Below are 20,330 nucleotides of genomic sequence, written 5' to 3' on the forward strand. Positions count from 1 at the left end.
CGGGGGAGCGGCCAATGACGTGCCTCCGTCCTCCGGCGAGCGACGCACCTGAGGACGAAAACAGGTTTGTTCTTTCTTTCTTCACTTCAGTCTTTCTCTCTCTCTTTCATCATTTTTTGTTACACAGTTTCCTGCATTAATAAGACTAAAGAATAATTGGAAATGTCACTACTTTTTCCTTCTTTTACGTGCATCCTCCTCTTCTTTCCCTTCATGAGCTGTGATTGGTCTTACCAGCGAAGTGTCAAAGGAGAAGGCGGGACTCCGTGAGGAGAGCAGCGAATCGGGAGAAGGGGAGGAGCCTCGCATGGCCGAATGAAGGGGGGAGCGGGCCGAGTGTAACGGACTGTCCTGGTATTCACACACACACACACACACACACACACACACACAGAGTTTGCGCTGTATGTAGAGGAGAATACAAAAAGGCTACAAAAAAAAAAAAACTCTCCTTAATAATTAGAAATGAAACCTACATGTTGACCAAAATGTCTCTCTCGCGATTATAATTCAAAGATTACAACAAATTAATTTGAACAGTTGTAGATGGATCTTCGGAGAGATAGAAATAAATAAAATAAATGGCCGAGCTTTACCTTCCTCTCCAAGCTGTCATCTCCCTCTGTGGAACTGACGCTGTCACGGTAACGGGACCGCGAGGGGCGGTGCCTCCGCGCCTTGACGGACAGCTGGGCCCGCCCCTTCTGGATGCTGTTGTCCAGTAGCTCTGTCTCGGGGATGGCCTCATTCAGGTCTGAAAGACGAGCACAGAGTCACCGGTGAGGCACGCTGCACTAGAGGAATGAAGATGCTAATCAGAAAGAAGAAATGAACTGTTTCATCCTCCATCAGTGAATTCACACAGAACGACCTCGTGTGGGAACATCAGGTCGTTTACTGGCTCTGATAAACATTTGACTACACATACATTTTTTTTTTTTTTTTTTTAAATGAGTGTGCTTTCCCCTGTTGCATGACCTTCATCCCACAATTCACCAGCCATTTGACTATTTCAACCAGAAACCATCCTAATAAAAACAACAGTCATTTACCAACCTCAGTCACAATATATGATCAATACATCATCATTTCTGGTGGGTGGAGTTAATTTTCTGCCCTGGTACTTTGTTTCCAAAAAGCTACCATGAGATGTTGTGTTTCTGCAGAAAGTCATTTTATAAATATCAGGACTGGGAGATCAATAATGATCAGAGGACCACTGTACTTTAAAGCTGCACTGGGGAAGATATTTATGGACAAAAACAACCGTTTAAACAGCCAATCATGAGCTGTGGCTGCAACAGAGAAGGGTTGGTAAACATGAACGTGCTGTCTGCAGTTTACTGACGTCACATATAGGATTTCTGGGTAATGAAGTCCTCAAACAATTACCTCTTGCTGCCATTTGGGGCCACCAACATGCAAAGTTGTCTAGTACAGCTTTAAAGTCACAATGAAATTAAACATTGTCACCTTGCTGGCCAATTTTCCATGCCATAATATACACCTATTTAACAACAAATGCCAATAATTTACAAATACCCATTACTTTTACACCATGGAAAACAGTGTCTCTTTAATGGCGACCTCACTGTGTGACAGGTAAATAAAAATCCCAACCAATCCCAAATCCCAACATCACAGATTTTTGAACAGTCGCCCCTTGGCCCCTCCCATCAAATAAAACCTGCCTTTCTCTCTCTAACTGATCTCCCATTGGTTTACACTTTTGAATGCATTATGTCAACAGCAAATACATCGCATTAAGGAAGCAAGGTGCTCTCAAAACTGATTAAAATATCTTTAATCATCAGAATTAACATTAAATTCTGATTCTAAATAAATACATGTAAAACGGAAAAAAAACAGGAAATCAAATTACGCTATAAAGGCACATTGTGGCGCAGCCAAGACAAAAAAAAAAAAAAAAAAAGTCATGTCTTGTAGTTGCGTCCTTGTCAGTTTGAGACGTGCACCTGACTGCTGTTTCCACATTTCTCTCCCATCTTTAATATATCTGCTTTTACAGGAAAAAAATCATTAAAAAAGACAAATGACACTTTCAAATTTCAGATGGTGTAGTGAATGAAGAGAAGAGAAGAGAAGAGAAGAGAAGAGAAGAGAAGAGAAGAGAAGAAGAAGAGAAGAGGGAAACTCCTCCTCTGTTTTCCTGTGATCTCTTGACCCCAATCTCCATCCATTCTCCTCCGGCCGCCGTCAATTACTTCCCCTCCACCTTTTCTGTCCGGACAGCCTCCTTTCCAGCCCTCCCTCCCTCCCTCTCCCCCCCCCCCCCCCCTCTTTTATCTTTCTCTCTCTTTTCATCCCCCAAGGCACACTCACATACCCTGACACAACTCATACAGTTACAGCTAAATCAATCCTGGGAGATTCACGATGCGCTGCGTCACTGGGCTGCCAGAAAAGTCATCTAAGCTTTAAAGAAAAAAAAAACTACCATAACTTTAAAGTAACTATCGACAAAATAAGTAAGTTGTGTATGTGCCGACTGTGTAAAATGTGTGTGTCGGTGTGTGTGTGTGTGTGTGTGTCCTTCAGTTGTTTTATTAAATTTTCCCTTCAAGCTATAGTAATGCATCCCACCTTTGTCTCCTAACCCCACCACACCTCCACACCTCCACACACACACACATACACACACACACACACACACACACACTCGAGATTCATCACTATAAATTTGGTTGTCCCTGCTGACCGAGGCAGCGAAGGATTATGGGAGATGACCCCTGACCCCATGATGAACCTGTCTGCAGGTTATTGATCCAGATTGATCTATAGAGACAATACATCTGGTTTCTAATGAGAAGAGAGAAGAAGGAATCACAGGAATTAAACTCCCTAAATCTCATCAAAAGACTTCAACCATCCAATTATTAATTGCTATAATAATTCAGTTTTATTCTGGATCGTTTTTTTTCCTCTTTCTTTTGAGGAGAGATGTTTTTGTTTTTTTTTAAACTTTCTACTGAGGTTTTTTTTCTCAGAAAATATTTTTCACATCTTTAGGTTTTATATTCTCCTATGTGCAAACATTTAGTCACTCATAAGCAGATACTGTTAAGGTGAACAGAATAATGTAAAGTAATGTAAATATGACAAAAGATGATAAAAAGACAAATGAATGAATGAATATATAGCGTTCTCATATTATTAGAAGTATTAAACTTCTATTGTCATTTTGCATGGTGGAGACAAATGTCAAATTTTCATATGTTGATGCTTTTCATACTAGACAGGTAAGAATTGTGAACCGTGCGTCTAGGTAGGGAACACACCGTTTAAACTCAACGTGTGATGAAGATACAGCGTGAAATCATCCCAAAATTAGATATTTACAAAACCGAACAATGTAGTTACAAAATGACTGCTGTCATGGAAGCAAAATACATCATAAGTGGCTTTAAAATATTTTTTTTGAAGATCTTTACTTACAGAATTGTTGTGTTTTTGAGGATATAATTCAACTGTGACTGATGAATTTCAGGTGGCAAAAATGTTGTTTAAAACTCTTCATAATGTTGTCTTGTGAAAACCTTGAACCCTAACCTTTACCCTAAAACCATTCTTCAAGAGCAACGGTTCCCAACCTGTGGTCCCAGGCCCTCTTGGGAGGCCTGACCACTTGTGAAAACCTTGTAACTCTAATTTTGGTGGTTTTCCTGTTTTCACATCAGTTGCGGGATCACATGCTCCTCCGTGGGTTGAGAAAATTCTCCGACCTCTTGGGTTTATGTAACTCTTTCAAAACAACCTTTTGATAAATGCAAAAATGCGTCGTCATCTAGCTGAGAACAAGGCTGTTTTTCTTCATTCCTGAAAAGCTGACATTTAGGAGATACAAGCTTTTCACCCGACAGCGATAACATGATGACTCAACCACAGGACAAGCATCGCTGACTCTGCTGAGTGTGAGCAGAACGAATGTGAGACACAAACGCTGAACACATCTTCAGTGTTTTTTTTTAGCAATCCTGTAACTTGTGGAGGAGGAGGACATTTGGTTTTCCAACACAATCACAACAATAGACTCGTTTTTGCTGCCCCTGCCTTCTCTCTTCTTCTCTATTTATCTCTTTATTTCTGTTTCTCATCAGGCAGGTGGCAGCAGAAAGAGAGACAGAGGGAGATGGAGGGATGAAGGAGGAGGAGGAGAAGAAGGAGAATCACAGGGGTAATAGAGGAGTGAGTCAACAGTGCAACTAGCTGTTTCTCTCTCTCTCTCACACACACACACACACACACAAGATGATTCATCCACCGTCAGGAAGCTCTTTAACTGCCAGCTTGGGCCCATTTGATACATCCAGTGCTGCTGACACACACACACACACACACACACACACACACACACACATATATTCCCATGCAGAGGCATTCTGTGTGCCAGGTGCACACACACACACACACACACACAATAGAGCTGCATTGTAACTGTGGTTTAAATTTAGCTGCAGTGGAGCAATTTGTATTATGAACCTAATTTATCAGCAGCAGTCACATGAAAATACAACGGTGCCGAGGATGTGAGAGGGGCAGTAGAAGGGCGTTAATCATACACACTGCATGTCAGAATGAAAAGGGAATATATCAACACTATTTTGACATAATTTTTTTAATTAAGCAACATTGGCTGGTTTACTTTAGCCAGTAAACATTTCGAATAGATGTTTACACGACGGCCTGCACTGATGTTGAAAGTCTGAAAGTGTAGCGCCAAAAGGAAAGTTGAGACGTATTCTTCCGTAGCTGCTATCTGCATCGCTTGAGAAACTGAGAGCTAAATATTTTTCTGATATCAGTTCAACAAGTTTCCAAAGCTGTTCTAATATGAATGTTTACTGTTGCATAATACCATATTGTGAAACTTTTAGTCTTGTTTGGGTAGATGTTGAACCTGCACATCATGCACCAGCACATCCATCATCAAACGGTTGCCGGGTTGCTTTAGTTCAATTTAACAAGTTATGAAAACGCAATGAAGCATCCAATTGATTTCAATATTAATCTATGATCTGTGCATGTGAGATCTGATAAACCTGTGATAAACAAAACGTGATCTTACATGAACTTAGCGGAGGAGGACTGTAGAAAAGTTAGCAGTGTGTCCTCCTCACCCACGCAGCCTCCCTGTCAGTCTCGCTCCAGTCAGCCTCGCCTGTCTCTGGCGGGAGGCCAAGGCATCCTGGCACACGGATGCAAGTGTCATGTCATCTCTGGAAAAAGCTGCAGAGCTAAGACCGTGTAGCAATTAAGCCAATGGATTTTACTTCCAAGGAGGGGATGATCGATCGCCTGGTGTTTCAGAAGCTATGAAAATATTTCCTGTTGCCATGTCATCCGACCCAACTTTGGGTTTCTACCCTGTTGTGTCGGTGAGGGAAATAACAGTCCAGCCGTGCTAAACGTGCTAAAAAAAACAAACTGTCAAATCCGAAACTCATTAAAACGTCAGTGAAACGTGACTTTGAGGTTTTAACTGAACTGAGGCGTCTCCCCAAAATACTAATACTGATGTGTCTCGTTGTCTTCCATGCTAACGCCAAGCTGATGTAGCGCCAAAATGATGACAGTTGTCTCAGGTGAATACAGTTAAGATTTACCTGTTGTCATGGCAACACTGACAAATTCTGATCGGAGCGTTCAAATACAAGTCGCATGTTAAGTCGCGCGCCTCGGGATCTGAATTCGTAGCGCATAATCCATGCGGTCCAGATGGGAATTGAAGCAAAATGCAGCTTTATTTGTTGTTCACGCCGATTAGAAAACGTCAGATCTGAGTCACGTGAGGCGAAGAAAAATCAGAATTGGGATTTTTTTCAGCTGCGGTGTGAACGTAGCTTTAGTCTGTACAGGATTTACAGAACTGGATTCCAAACCGAATCTACCATGATGGATGAGGAAGTGTCCTTGCTGCGTGGAGCTGCTGCTCACAGCCAAATACCATTTCTATAAAAGCAGCATGGAGATGGAGTCAGGAGGTAATGAATGATGACATGCTGTCCTACACTGCAGAGGAAGACACTGTCACACCCTGTCTGTGTCTCTCTCTCTCTCTCTCTCTCTCTCTCTCTCTCTCTCTCTCTCTCTCTCTCTCTCTCTCTCTCTTTCTTCGTGTCTCACTCTTTCATTATGTTTCCGTCTCTCTCTTCTCTCTCTCCTCATTCATACACTGTTACCCTCTCTCTCTCTCTCTCTCTCTCTCTCTCTCTCTCTCTCTCTCTCTCTGTCTCTCTCTCTCTCTGTCTCACTCTTTCATTATGTCTCCGTCTCTCTCTCTTCTCTCTCTCCTCATTCATACACTGTTACCCTCTCTCTCTCTCGCTCTCTCTCTCTTTCTCCATGTCTCACTCTTTCATTATGTCTCCATCTCTCTCTTCTCTCTTTCCTCATTCATACACTGTTACCCTCTCTCTCTCTCTCTCTCTCTCTCTCTCTCTCTCTCTCTCTCTCTGTCTCTCTCTCTCTCTGTCTCTCTCTCTCTCTCTCTCTCTCTCCATGTTTCACTCTTTCATTATGTTTCCGTCTCTCTCTTCTCTCTCTCCTCATTCATACACTGTTACCCTCTCTCTCTCTCTTCTCTCTCTCTCTCTCTCTCTCTCTGTCTCTCTCTCTCTCTCTCTCTCTCTCTCTCCATGTCTCACTCTTTCATTATGTCTCCGTCTCTCTCTTCTCTCTCTCCTCATTCATACACTGTTACCCTCTCTCTCTCTCTCTCTCTCTCTCTCTCTCTCTCTGTCTCTCTCTCTCTCTGTCTCTCTCTTTCTCCATGTCTCACTCTTTCATTATGTATCCGTCTCTCTCTCTTCTCTCTCCTCATTCATACACTGTTACCCTCCCTCTCTCTCTCTCTCTCTCTCTCTCTCTCTCTCTGTCAACTTCATCTCTTTGTCTACTCTCCCTCTCTAAAATATCTCAATTTCTGATTTGACTTTGATTAAAGACACAAACATAATTGAACACATCTGGAAAGAATGAATCTGGAAAGGTGAATTATGGTTGTAGAATGTGATTATAAATATTGTTTATACATTCATATAAACGTTTTACTTATGATGTAAAACATAATCTGTAAATTAGAATAAATTACAGATCCTCCTGTATTCTGTAGATTTTGCAGGCAGGGTAATGTACAGTAGAAGTAACTTGTAATACCCAAATCATATTGATAGATCATGTCACGTTTATGAGTCAGATTACAATACGATTACAATTTTAAGAAGGTTCTCAGTCATCAGTAACAGATTGCCTTTTGAATGTAACCTCCCGATCGATGGTGATATGTGGAAAGTAAAGAAGTCCTCCTGGTTATTATATTGAGTCAATAATGTGTCTGTCTGTGCTTCGTTTAGCCAAAATGTATTTAGGTTTGGCCCATGATGATAATGCTGGTCTATAACTGGACTACTGGCTTTTGACATATAGCGATTTTTGACTTTGTACATAGCCATTATGACAGATACTGCGATAAAATGAGCTGTGGGCGTGATAAAGTGTTCGCTTGCTGACAAAAGCTGGCACCACTGATCAGCCAATAGCAAAATTCAATTCAATAGCTGAATTTCAACCAGTAGAGGACAGTCATCTCGCATAACACAATCTGTAGAATTCAACAACTTTGCACTAAAATGTCAAGATTTGGACCTGAATCCATCGACAACACCACTAAATACCCAAATACATCGGTTTTCAGATGAAAAAAAAAAGTGTTTTTGTGGTTTTGTTACTTTTTAAATTGTATTTTTTGCTTATGTACACTGTTATCTGTTGTTTGTCTGCAGCATTTATGTTCGTCATGGTACTGTCTTCACCCAGCATCTCTTTTTGAGAGAGATGTGCTGAATGGGATTGCCGGGTTATATAATGGTTAAGTAAACCTTCAAAAAATACATGCAAATTATGACATGCATCCTCATTATCTTCTGGGGCAAAAACTGTGTGTAAGTCATGCTTGACCTCCCAACTGCCTCCCTTGTTAAATTGGAGGAAATCGACCACTGCGCTCGGCTCCTGTATTGAGATGCAGTCAGACACTGATTCATTCTGACAGGGTGACCTTCCACGACGGGACAGAGGGGCAGGTCTGTCTGCCGTCGGTCTCTCTCTCTGTCTGTCCCGCAAGCAACCCCAGCCTCTCTCACCTTTATTTGCTCCTTTTTGAATGAATGAATGAATGAATGAATGAATGGGTTTTACAGCAACGAGCACTTGTGCTACCGATATTACACAGTTTCAGAGATGCCACAGTGTCGGATTTTCTCGCCGATTGCCGTGAATTTATAGTTGTGATGATACAAATTTGCATAAATGCAGCATAATGGACTCTTCTTGAGTGCCTTCTTCCTCTTCCTCTTCTCCCTCCTCCTCCCACTCACACCATTGAGCATCATCAAATATTGAACATGCTGACCATTACCCCTCCTAACCCCTACAGCAATCTGCACACACACACACACATACACACACACACACACACAAACACGTGGGTGCGGGGTTGAACATTGCTTGATGAGACAACAAGCGGCATCTTAACCCTGTAAACATGCTCTAGTGTTGAAATTGTCACTTCGGCATGTTTACATATGACCCTCTTTTGCTATATTCACATTTATTTTCAGTTTTTCTTTGCTGTATCCTTTGACTATTTGCTCCTGCAGCAGCCCAATTTCCCCTAGTGGATCATTAAAGTTTCATGTCCATCTTAGCTTAAACCTGGATGGGCCACTTTGCACTTTAGCACCCCCGAGTGGCAGCGAGAGGTAACTGTTTGAATTTTGCAGACCTCAACACCCTCAAAATACGGGCAAACACGGGCACACTCACTCCTCGACCTTAAATGTCTTCTTCTTGGGATCATCGGTGAGCTTTCTCTGGACAGAGCGCTCGCTCGCTGATGTTTAGGAAAGAGTTTTGTATTTCACTGTTACGTTTCAATTCGTAACTTCCTGTGTGCAGAGAAGATTTCCTGCTGGTGACCAGACCGACACCAGAATTTAAATTGGGTGAATAGGGCGAATCTATGGTGTCTGAATTAGTGGGGATTGACGCTCTTCTCTGTTGCAGCTCAATTTTGTGATTTAGACTCATAAGAATCAAGGATTTTTACTTTAAAATCGTACCTAGTGTTTTTCAGTGTTTTTCAGTAGGTAGAGGAGCCGCTACACCAAAGACTAAGCAAGCCGTTGTACTGATTTTGTTTTGCTTCACAGCTGTTGGCAGCACAGCGAAAGACTGTTTATTTGCTGAATTACACACCGTCATCCAGGTTCTTGTGTCCAATATCTGTGAAGACTCTAAAGCACACACACAAACTACAGAGAAACTATGTCAAATGGATGCACACACACACACACACACACATAACACACACACACATATTCTCTCTCTCTCTCTCTCTCTCTCTCTCTCTCTCTCTCTCTCCACCCCCACAGTGGGCTGACAGCAGCGCCTCAGTATTTCCCCAGGGAGAGCTAGAGGTAAACCTAAAAGGAGGGGGAGGGAAGGAGAGAAGAAGAAGAAGAAGAAGAAGAAGAAGAAGAAGAAGAAGAAGAAGACCAAACAAGACGCTGTGGTAATGGTGGTTTTGATGGTGGTGGGCGTGACGTTTAAAGGCAAGATATCCGGAGAGAAAGTCCAAGAAACAGGGCATATTAAATTAGAGGATGGGGGGTTGGTGAACAGATAGAGGGGAGAGAGAAATGATAATAGAACTGGGAGGGAGAGAGAGAGAGAGAGAGAGAGAGAGAGAGAGAGAGAGAGAGAGAGAGACATTATATTACTGCTGGGGGATGTAGAGAGAGAGAGAGAGAGAGAGAAAGAGGTGGGGGTGGGCAGAGGAGACAGAGGGAAAAATTGTATTAGAGGTGGGAGGCTGGAGAGAGAGAAAGACATTATACATTATTAGGAGTATGGGGTGGGAGAGGGGTATTAGAGGTGGAGAAGAAAACGGAGAGGCAGACAGAGAAAGAAAAAGAGAAACAAAGGTGGGTAGAGCAGAAAATGTGAAGCGAGGACCATCGAGAAATGAAGTGGTATAAATGGAGGATGGAGAGAGTGAAAGAGGGTGTGAAAGATATACCTTACGGGATTGGAGGGATTCGAGTGAGAGGGGAAAGGATGGATAAACGAAGTTTTGTCAAAGTCCTGTCTCCCACTTTTTTTCGGCTATTTACAGTTATTGGTAAACCGGCCTCTGACCGGATTTCAGTGTTACACTTGTTCAAACTAAAAAGGTTTAATAAACATAAAGAAAGCAATTCACTTAACCACAATTCAGGACTAGTTGGTTTTTTTTATATATTATCAGAATCTGCTTTGTCGGCATTCCTTTATGTGCTAGAAGTGATTTTCAGACTGTTCCTCCGTACAATGGCAGTGAATGGAGAGAGAAAAAAAAACACAATCCTCCAGTCTCCTCTACCGGAGAAACAGATCACAGAATCACCGATGTTTAGGAAATTGGATTTGTAAGGCACAATATGAAATTGAATGCAATGGCTTGAAATCGAATGTAATTATTATTGAATTTAACTTTTAACTATAATTTATTTTTCTTAATTCAGATGAAGCTCTTTGAGACTCACATCCAGGGATTTAGGAAAAGCAAATGAGCTAACATTCAAGCCTCCAACATCAGAGAGCGGTTCTGGTTCTGCTACTAGTTTTCACTTTGCTGTTTGAAGTTTGTTTTTTTTCCTTGTCTCCTTTTTGCAGTTTCACCAGCTGCCTTTCGGTCAGGGACTCAGGGAATCAACACCAGAGAGCGACTGTAAATTGGCCACAGTGGCTTGTTAAGACACTCCAGAGTTCATTGTCCAAGCTGATTCAATCGGCTCTGCGCTATTGATTATAACACTTTATTTGTCCAGCTACTTTGGGCTTGATGCATCATTAAAGCAATGAATCTTGGGGCTTCCAGCTTCGTTGGTAAAGTCAACTTCCAAGATCTTTATTATCCATTTTCCCTCCTTGGCATTCTTTAGTTTTGGAATCATACTTCATGGAGGACACAAGGAAACAGACGAGAATGCATTTTGAATCAGACCATCTGTGTGTTTTAATAGACGCTGCTGCACGAACCCCTGGACTGAGCGGTGCATCGGGGACGTGAACGCACCTTGTGCAGGAGCCGCCTGAAAAAGCGATATAAGCTGTTGAATTTCACCTCGAAATTGGAAACGGTAAATCTTCTAAACTGCTGGAGGCACACCTGAAAGGGACTACTAAACCCAGCGCTGGTGGTGCATATTGTAGTCATGGGATGTTTGTGTTTTTTCTGTATCTGGAGCCGAACAATGCCAGAAGTGTTTGTGTCCTTCCTTCCCTCGGAGACTGAGCTCTTTGTCAAAATCGCCTGGGTAAATAACAGTAAAGAAATACTATGGGAAGAGGAGAGTTTGCAGGAGGATTAGGGGGATTAATCCAGAGAAGTGAGCAAAAAGAGGGAGTGATATAAGAGGAGAGGGGGGAGAAGGAAGTAGAGAAGATGCAGGAGAGGAGAGAGGGATGACAGAGGGAGGAAGAGAGAAGGTGTTTGCGCCAGAGTTGGCACGTTGGGGAATATTAGAACAGAACTGAGCCTGATATTGTTAGTTACAAACAGCTGAGTCCACAATACACACACACACACACACACACACACACACACATAAACACACTCAGAGACACATGCATGAAGGTACACACACACACAAACGGCCATGGATAAAGGTGACTGGGGACATTGTACCGCACAGAGAAAATAGACGCTGTATTTGTAGTGTCACACTTTGCACTGCATTTATCTCTAGCACATGAACTGTAAGGGAGAGCTGTGTGTGTGTGTGTGTGTGTGTGTGTGTGTGTGTGTGTGTGTGTGTGTGTGTGCATGCATGCGGGCATGACTCACCAAACACGTTTTCCGTATCCTCCAGCGTGGCAGACATGGCTCAGCGGTTACTGCTGAGAGAGACAGACAGAAAAAGAAAGAGAGAGAGAGAAAGATTAATGTAAAAGCTGAAATAAATATGACACCATTTATCAAATGAGCACATTTTAATCCACATGGTCTTAGATATCATTAATACGACATTGACGAGAAGTTCAATCAGCCCAGTCTGTCACTTCTGGCTTTAAACTTTTTTCTTTTTTTTTTTTAGATTATTTTTTGGGCATTTTCGGCCTTATTAGACAGTTCAAAGATGAGAGAGACAGGAAAGAAACTTTAATTGTTAACTGTCTGGGCAGAGGTGGGGGTTAAATCGCTTGAGGCTTGACTTGACTTGGGTCCTGGAGACGTGGGACTTGACTCTGACTTGTACTTTGATGACTTGAAAAGGTTTCTAAAGTCTTGACAAAAGATCTTGTGTTTGTGTAAATGACTAAAAGTGATGAGATTTGTTCCACCAGACGACTCTTTATTTGTTCTGACTTGAATAAATTGTAATCTACATTTAGACTTGGGACTTGACTTGAGACTTGTGCCTCAAGACTTGAGACTGACTTGGGACTCGAGCGAAGTTGGTCTTGGCAGACTTAGTCACACCTCTGGGTTTGAGTTTCTGTAGGTGGCGCTATTTCCTTTGTCTGTTCAGCCATGGTGGCTATCGCTGCTCATGCTAACTACCCAGTTCTTCTTCTTCTGTTTATTCCAACCAAACTGCTTCTTCCTCCTCTCCTCCTCTTCCTCATATTTCATTCCTGTTCCCTCTCCTCTTCCATCCATCCAATTCTGCTCTGTCCTCTCCTTCCTCCTTCGCTCTCCTCTATCCTCTCACTTCCTCCTCTCTCTTGCTCCCTCCATCCCTCCCGGTTCACCACCTCTCCCTCTCCTAACTCCTACATCTTTTGCCCTAACCCCTCCTCTTTCAATCCTCTCTTTCCCCATTCTGCTCCCTCACTTATTCCACTAACTCTCCTCCTCCTCCCCCTTTTCCTTCCCCCCTTCTCCTTCTCCTTTTCCTCCAAACTCCCTATCCTGACTCCTGTCCCTCTCATCCTTTCTCCATCCTCCTCCTCCTCCCTTTCCTCCCCCTTCTCCTCTCCTCTTCCTCTCACATTTCCTCTATTCCCTTCCTCCTCCTTCTCCTCCCCCTCCCTCCTGCTGCAGTGTCTCAGCCTCTCTGAGGGGTTGACCTCTGAAAAGCCCCATTAAGAATTCACTAGAAAACACTGTAGAGAACCCTCTCCCTCTCTGTCCCTCCCTCTCTCTCTCTCTCTCTCTCTCTCTCTCTCTCTCACACACACACACACACACACACACACACACACACAGACTGGTGTTCTATAAAGGCAGTGGCAGTGTGTCCTCAGGCGTGGAGTCATGAGGGAGACGGATGGAGACTCAGCTGATGCTGCTCAACACTGCTGACCCACTTCAGTCACAGAGAGACAGAGGAGAGGAGAAGAGAGGAGTGGAGAGAAGAGGAGAGGAGAGGAGAGAGGGAACGAGGAGAGGAGAAGAGAGAGGGAACAAGGAGATGAGAGGAGAGGAGAGGAGAGGACTGTGTGAACTTTTATATTCAAATAATGCTTTTAAATATACATATATATGGCTCTACCATTTACAAAATAGCAGCAGTTGTTTACTGAGATGTTTCTGTTGAGACAGTATAGCCCAAGGCCATCAGTGTCTTATCTCCCACTGCTGAACCTGCAGCCTCCTGCCTGCTTATCAGCCAGACACATGACCTGCTTAGAGGGATGGCTGCTTTACCTATTTACTCAGAGTCAGACAAACTCGTGGATGCCTTTTTTATGTCCCTGTGTGCAGTTTGAAGGTATGCTAGAATCAAGAAGCAGCTCCTCTCAAAAGTAGTGAAATGGACCTTGTAGCTTCTCCAAAGATAGGTGGCTGGTCTAACAAAGCTATACTTTGTAATTTATGTATTTATAAAGTTGTTAATTCGACTAATACTAAAGAAATTAGATAATATCCACTTCCTATCAACTTTCTCGTTCCCTGCCGGACTTCTTTTATGGTACGTTCAAGACAGCTGGGAACTGAGAAACTTTATACTTCCGAATAGGAAAAATCTATTTGAACGGCCCTCTAACTCGTACTTCCTACTCAGAAACTTGGCATTCTTCCCACCTCAATCACTTGAACGCTCTGAGGTGGGAAGTAGGAAATTCAAAGTGTGAAGTTTCCCAGTTCCCAGCTGTCTTGAACGTACCGTTAGGCTCGGCCTCCGCTCTCTTCTCACGAGAGTTGAGTGAACCCTCAGTGGGTGGAGCCAAAGAACCACAGGTTTTCTGGCTAATTAGTTAAATATGTTTTGCAGAATGTGCTCACCACATACTAGCCTAAACCTGGTTAGCTAGCCTGCCATCTGAAGATCAGATGTCATGGTCATGCATGAATTAAAAAATGAAGTCATTGCCATATATGTTTGTTTGTTTTTTACCTTCTTTGCCATTCATCTTTCCCAGTAAACTAACTTGCACTCTGGAAATAATTTGGCTCCGCCCACTGAGGTTTACATCAACCAATGAGATTATGTCTTCCTCCAAGAAATGTTTGTATATAAAACTGCGATCTGCAGCAATGAATGGAAGTAGAGATGTTAAAATTCAAACGTCTGAACTTTTACATTCAGACAAGCTTTTACTGCTTATTTTGAATACAGTTACAACATTTCCCAAACAGAATATATACAGCAGCTGAGAGCTGAGAGGATATTGTTATCAACTGAGTCGGGGCAGTATAGCTCAAGGCTTTGCATCGGTGTTTTATCTCTGACTGCTGAAGCTGCAGCCTCCTGCCCTCTTATCATCTGCAAACATCACCCGCTCAACAGCATCTCTGCTGTATCTGCTGCTAGCTGGACTATAAAGCTCCAGCTGTCTTGTCTACACCACAGTACGCAGTCAGGTCAAACCTCTGAGACAGTCTGCCATCAATTCATCCCCTTAACTGAGAGGAGGAGAGGAGAGGAAGAGGAAGGAAAAAAGGGAGAACAGAGCAGGAATAGAGAGTAGGAGTGGACAGAAAGGTGATGTGGGCAAAGGAGTGAATATCTGATAGCTGCAGACGAAGCCCTCAGTGTCCCGTGACCTGAGAGAGGAGAGCATTTGTTTGATATGTGAGAGGATAGTAAGAGAGAGAGAGAGAGGGAGGGAGAGAGAGAGAGAGAGAGAGAGAGACAGAGAGAGAGAGAGAGAGAGAGAGAGATAGGGGTTGAAAAGAAAGGGAGAAAGTGGGCAGGTAGCCCAGGAGAAGGGCCATCTGCTGCCTCACCCTGTACCCTGCAGCCACGGGGTGTGTGTGTGTGTGTGTGTGTGTGTGTGTGTGTGTGTGTGTGTGTGCTTGTGTGTGTGTGTGTGTAGGCAGTAAACAGATGGACACCAGAGAAACATCCTGTACTGAGGCATAAAAGAAACAGAACAAGGGAGAAGGTACCGATCCATGCAAAAAAAAAAAAAAAAAAAAAACACTGAGAAAATCAATGAAATCATCAAAGGGAAAGAAAGATGAAAACCGAACCAGACCCAAACAGTCGAGATGGAGATGGAAAAACACATCAATATTTTTGCGCGGCGTTGACATGATGACTAATACTGTGTTATTCACCACAAAATGCCGAAATCAAAATCCAAATATCAGAACAGCGCTCAAGTGTTCTTCTAAAAAGACATTCAATGTGTCATCAATTGTTGTTGTCGCAGAAAAATAAAAAATAAAATGCTTAACCATAATTTTGGTGTTTGTTCCTTTTCGTGCTTGAATTGAATGTTACGTGGTAATCTATATGTTGAGTCAGGACGCTTAAAAGCTGCTTAAACCCTATTTCATAAATATATTGACACCAATCACTATACATATTTTTTTGTCTGTCTGTAATGCCAAGATGATCCTATTGTAAGCCAGTGCTTAGATGGCATGTCAAACTTTTGAGCAATTAAGCAAAAAAAGACAGAAAATCCAAGCTCCGCCCACACTGTTTGATTGACAGGTGATCTCTGGGAAGCACAGTGCAGAAACACCACAGCAATGAGGCTGAGCAACAAAGATGGAGACTAAATAATAATAATTAAAAAAAAACAAGGATCTTGCGTATTACCACCATTAACAGTTTAGAATTGTTTAGTATGAGTCAACATATAAAGGACCATATCAACCATTAAGTCAAGAAAAAATAAAATCCCCCAAATTTTAATCAGTGAGGTTTTCACGGACCAGCAGTGACAAGTAGATCCTATTTGGAGATGCTGTAAAGATGACTACAGAGAGATGATATTTATAGATGAGGGGCAACATTAGCCTGATTCTTATAAAAGTGGGAAATTTGCCGTAAAATTTGAATCTCATAACTGACTGGGAAAATCCGGGGACATGAAAGGAGTCCCAGTTATGAATGTGGTGAAAATTGATGACATGAGTTTGAATCCTTTGAACAAACTGGCTCATATCCTTCTCCCTCACACACACAATGTAGATTTTGGTATTCTCCGTAATGAGTAGGGAGGCTGTCCTTAAACCGAATGACTCCTGCTAAAGCCTCCGTCTCCACAAGTATCCAGACAGAAAGATAATTTCCCTACAGGGATCAATAAAGTATTATTATTTGTTGTGGACGGGTGTGGGAGTTGTTTGACTTTTAAAAGTGATTTTAGCCTTTTTTTTTTCTTTCAAGTCTCTGATTCTCTCTCTCTCTTTCCCCATCTGTACTATGTTGATGCTGTCGGACCCCACTGTGGGTGAGTTATGGGAATGTATAAAAAACAGGCAGGCAGAGAGGCAAATGAGCGCTGAGGCAATATACTGTGTGCCTCCCTCCAGGGAATGGCCTCAATATATATGACAAACAGGGCTGCACACACACACACAAACACACACACACACACACACACACACCATACATACATGTTCAAGAAATAATGAGAATGGTTTTCCCCCCGATCTCTTTGTATGTAGCCTATAGGGATGAGGAAAACACACACACACACACACACACGCACACACACACACACACACACCATACATACATGTTCAAGAAATAATGAGAATGGTTTTCCCCCCGATCTCTTTGTATGTAGCTTAGGGATGAGGAAAACACACACACACACACACACCATACTTTTATGTGCAAGCAGTAAGAATGCTTCCTCTCGTATACACAGACACACTAAACTTTTATGTTGAAGATAAGACAAGAATGGTTTTCCCCCTCTACACACACACGCACGCACACGCACACACATTTTCCCTTTATGTTGAAGAAATAACAAGAATGGTTTTCCCCCGTCTCTCGGTATATCATGATAACAACATGCTATCTTCTCCACAAGCATATCAAAGCTATACTGACAGGATTAGAGCAACTTCTTAGCAATACAAAAGTCATATATTTAGAATATCAACTACAATATTAAAACAGCAGATAATGACACAGAAGCAATAGACTGTCACGGGCCATCCAGGCACTTGCAGCGTACTGCTAACTCACTAGCAATGCTACCAGTCTCTCTTTGTTCCTCTTAGCATTACAAAGTTATTATTGGCTAACATCATGCCAGGCGAGCAAAAAATGTGGCATACATGTTTAGATTCGGGTAGGCCTACTGCTAACTCGCTTTGAGAGCTTTGGTTTAGGGATGATCTACAAAACATGTGGTTTGGATGGGAGTTTTAGTTTGGAACCAGGCAGCTAGCATGTAATTTCATGCTTTGTTTCATGATGTTTTATTGAGTTTCGCATGTGCCAAACGGGTAAAGCTCAATGGGTAGAGCAAGGCTCTAACACTGCCAGGATTAGGGTTTAAATTTGCGCTAAATTCCCGCTAACTATGCTACAAATTCATGCACTCATTGTACTTTGGATAAAAACAGCCACAGAATGGTATATGTTGCATTACCTTACATTAAGGATGTGTTTCTTTAAATACGTATGTGTAGCTAGTGCCATGTCATTTAATGTTATTTAATGTTACATGTTATGTTATGTTATGTTATGTTATGCTATGTTATGTTATGTTATGTTATGTTATGTTATGTTATGTTATGTTATGTTATGTTATATTATGCTATGTTATGCTATGGTGTCGTGTTGTGTTGTGTCACGTCACGTCACGCCACGTCGTGTGATTATGTCATGATAGGTCATGTAATGCGATGCGATACGATGCAAAGTTGTGTTACGTTATGTTACATTACATTATGGTGCATTATGTTACATTACGTTACGTTACGTTACGTTACGTTACGCTACGTTATGTTACGCTACGTTATGTTACGCTACGCTACGTTACGTTACGCTACGTTACGTTATGCTATGTTATGTTATGCTATGTTATGTTATGCTATGTTACGTTACGTTACGTTACCTTACGTTATGTTACCTTACGTTACATTACCTTACGTTGCGTGCCACGCCATATTATGTCAGGTCATGTCATATTATGTTTCTATGTCATGTTATGTCATGGTGTGTCATGTTATGTCATGGTATGTCATATTATGTCATGTTATGTTATCTTATCTTATCTTATCCTATCTTACATTATCTTGTGTATTGTTATGGTGTTATGTTGTGTCCTGTCATATTCCACCTACACTCATGGACGTTTTGAAAAACACACAAGCCTTTTAAGTGAGCAGTGCAGCGGAGTGGAGCGTGACACAGGCTGTTAGTGAACTGTCATTAGATTGATCTGCAAGCTGCTTCTCAGACTGGGTGGGGATGGTCTCATACACACACAAACACATACACGACATAGGGACACACACACTGATTCTTGGCACACATAGCTCATGTACACACACACACACACACACATATACACACAGATCTAATGAGACAAACACACTGACAGCAAGGCACAGCTCATTCCCAGAAGACTGGAGCATGTCTCCTACTGGAAAATGCACTGTCAGAGACAGACAGACAGACAGACAGACAGACAGACAGACAGACAGACAGAGAAGGAGAAAGATGTTAGACAAGACAGGGACATGGAGAGAGGAGAGGAGAGATGATAGAGATGGAGGGGGGAGGGATAGTAGATGAAAAGGAGATATGTTAGATACCAAAAGAGTGATGCTAGAGATACAGATAGAGGAGAGACAGTGAAGGCGGGAGGGAGGAAGAGAGAGAGAAGAGAGAGAGGGTGGAAGAGAAAAGGATGACAAACAACCAGAGACAAGAAAGGGGGGGGGGGGGGTGGGGGTTGGCTGGCTAAAATATCAGGCAGGTAAACAGATTTTAGCAGATGTAAACAACCTTAGCAACTCAAAGACAGGCAGACAAACACACACACCAAACCCACCTTTATATCTCTCTCCCTGACGGTGGGCACCTAGTTGTCATGGCACACTGGCATCACCCTCTCTCGCCGTCTGTCTCACAACGGCGCCGGAAATGAGGAAGACCGCAACTCCCAGGGTTCCACGGGGCTTCGATCCACAGCGGAGCCGGGCTAGGCGAGTCCGGGCTGGGCCGCAGGCTGCTGGGCGCTGTAGTTTCTCTCCGGGACGCCGAGCCTCTCCGTTGGCAAGGTGTCTGCTGTAGGCTGAGGCTACAGTGAGCTAGTGCTGGCTCACCGCTACTCAGCAAAATACTGCACTCTGCCTTCCCCCACACACTTACACACACACACACTCTCTCTGTCTATGTCTCTCTACCTCTCTCTCTCTCTCTCTCTCTCTCTCTCTCTGCTCCTCTCCTCACAGCAGCAGCGATCTGCCTGCCAGCATCAAGGACAGCTGAGACAGACCGAGGGATGGAGGGAGGAGGAGGAGGAGGAGGAGGAGGAGAGGGACGGAGGGAGGGAGGGAGGGAAATATAATGGCTATCCCATTATATTTCCCTCCCTCCCTCCCTCCCTCCCTCCGTCCCTGGCGATGGGGAAAGGGGGGCAGTGGAGGGAGGAGGGGAAGAAGATTAGGGAAGAGAGAAAGAAAGAGGAGGGAGACGGAGGCAAAGAGAAGGGAGAGAGGGAGAAGGAGAAGAGGGAGAAGGAGGGAGAGGAAAAGGATGTGGAGGGGGACGAGTGAAAGAGGGGAAAGAGAGGCAGAGGGAGATGGAGAGGGAGGAGAAGGAAGAGAAAGATGGGGAGGGGGGGTTGGAGGGGTGAAACAACGCCGATAGGGAGGGAGAGAGGGAGCGAGGGAGGAGGGGAGGCAAATTAAAGGAGAAGGAGGAGGGGAAGAGACGGAGGGAGAGGGAGGAGTGGAAGAGGAGGTTGAACAAGAGAGAAGGATTGAGAGAGAGAGAAGAGAAAAATGTAGTCAGGAATAAAGGAATGGGGGACAAAGGGGAGAAAGGGAGCCAAAAGTGTGAGACATAAAGAAGAAGGGAGGGATAAAGAGATGAGGAGAAAGGGGAGGAGGA

General features: G+C 43.1%; 1 protein-coding gene across 1 annotated transcript in view; it reads right to left on the minus strand.

The window, feature by feature from the left end:
• samd14 (sterile alpha motif domain containing 14) overlaps positions 1–11,945 on the minus strand; it is a 21,099-nt gene extending 9,154 nt beyond the window's left edge. Inside the window, exons 1-4 of the mRNA XM_071898598.2 lie at positions 11,909–11,945; positions 597–754; positions 235–351; positions 1–48 (exon numbers count right to left, since the gene is read on the minus strand). The exon at positions 1–48 is cut by the window's left edge and continues 139 nt beyond it. Coding sequence (XP_071754699.1) covers positions 1–48; positions 235–351; positions 597–754; positions 11,909–11,945 — 360 coding nt within the window. The remainder of the gene's footprint in view (positions 49–234; positions 352–596; positions 755–11,908) is intronic.
• Between the last annotated feature and the right edge of the window lie 8,385 nt (positions 11,946–20,330).

The sequence above is a fragment of the Centroberyx gerrardi genome, chromosome 7 (genome assembly GCF_048128805.1).
Source record: "Centroberyx gerrardi isolate f3 chromosome 7, fCenGer3.hap1.cur.20231027, whole genome shotgun sequence".
Taxonomy (NCBI): Eukaryota; Metazoa; Chordata; class Actinopteri; order Beryciformes; family Berycidae; genus Centroberyx; species Centroberyx gerrardi.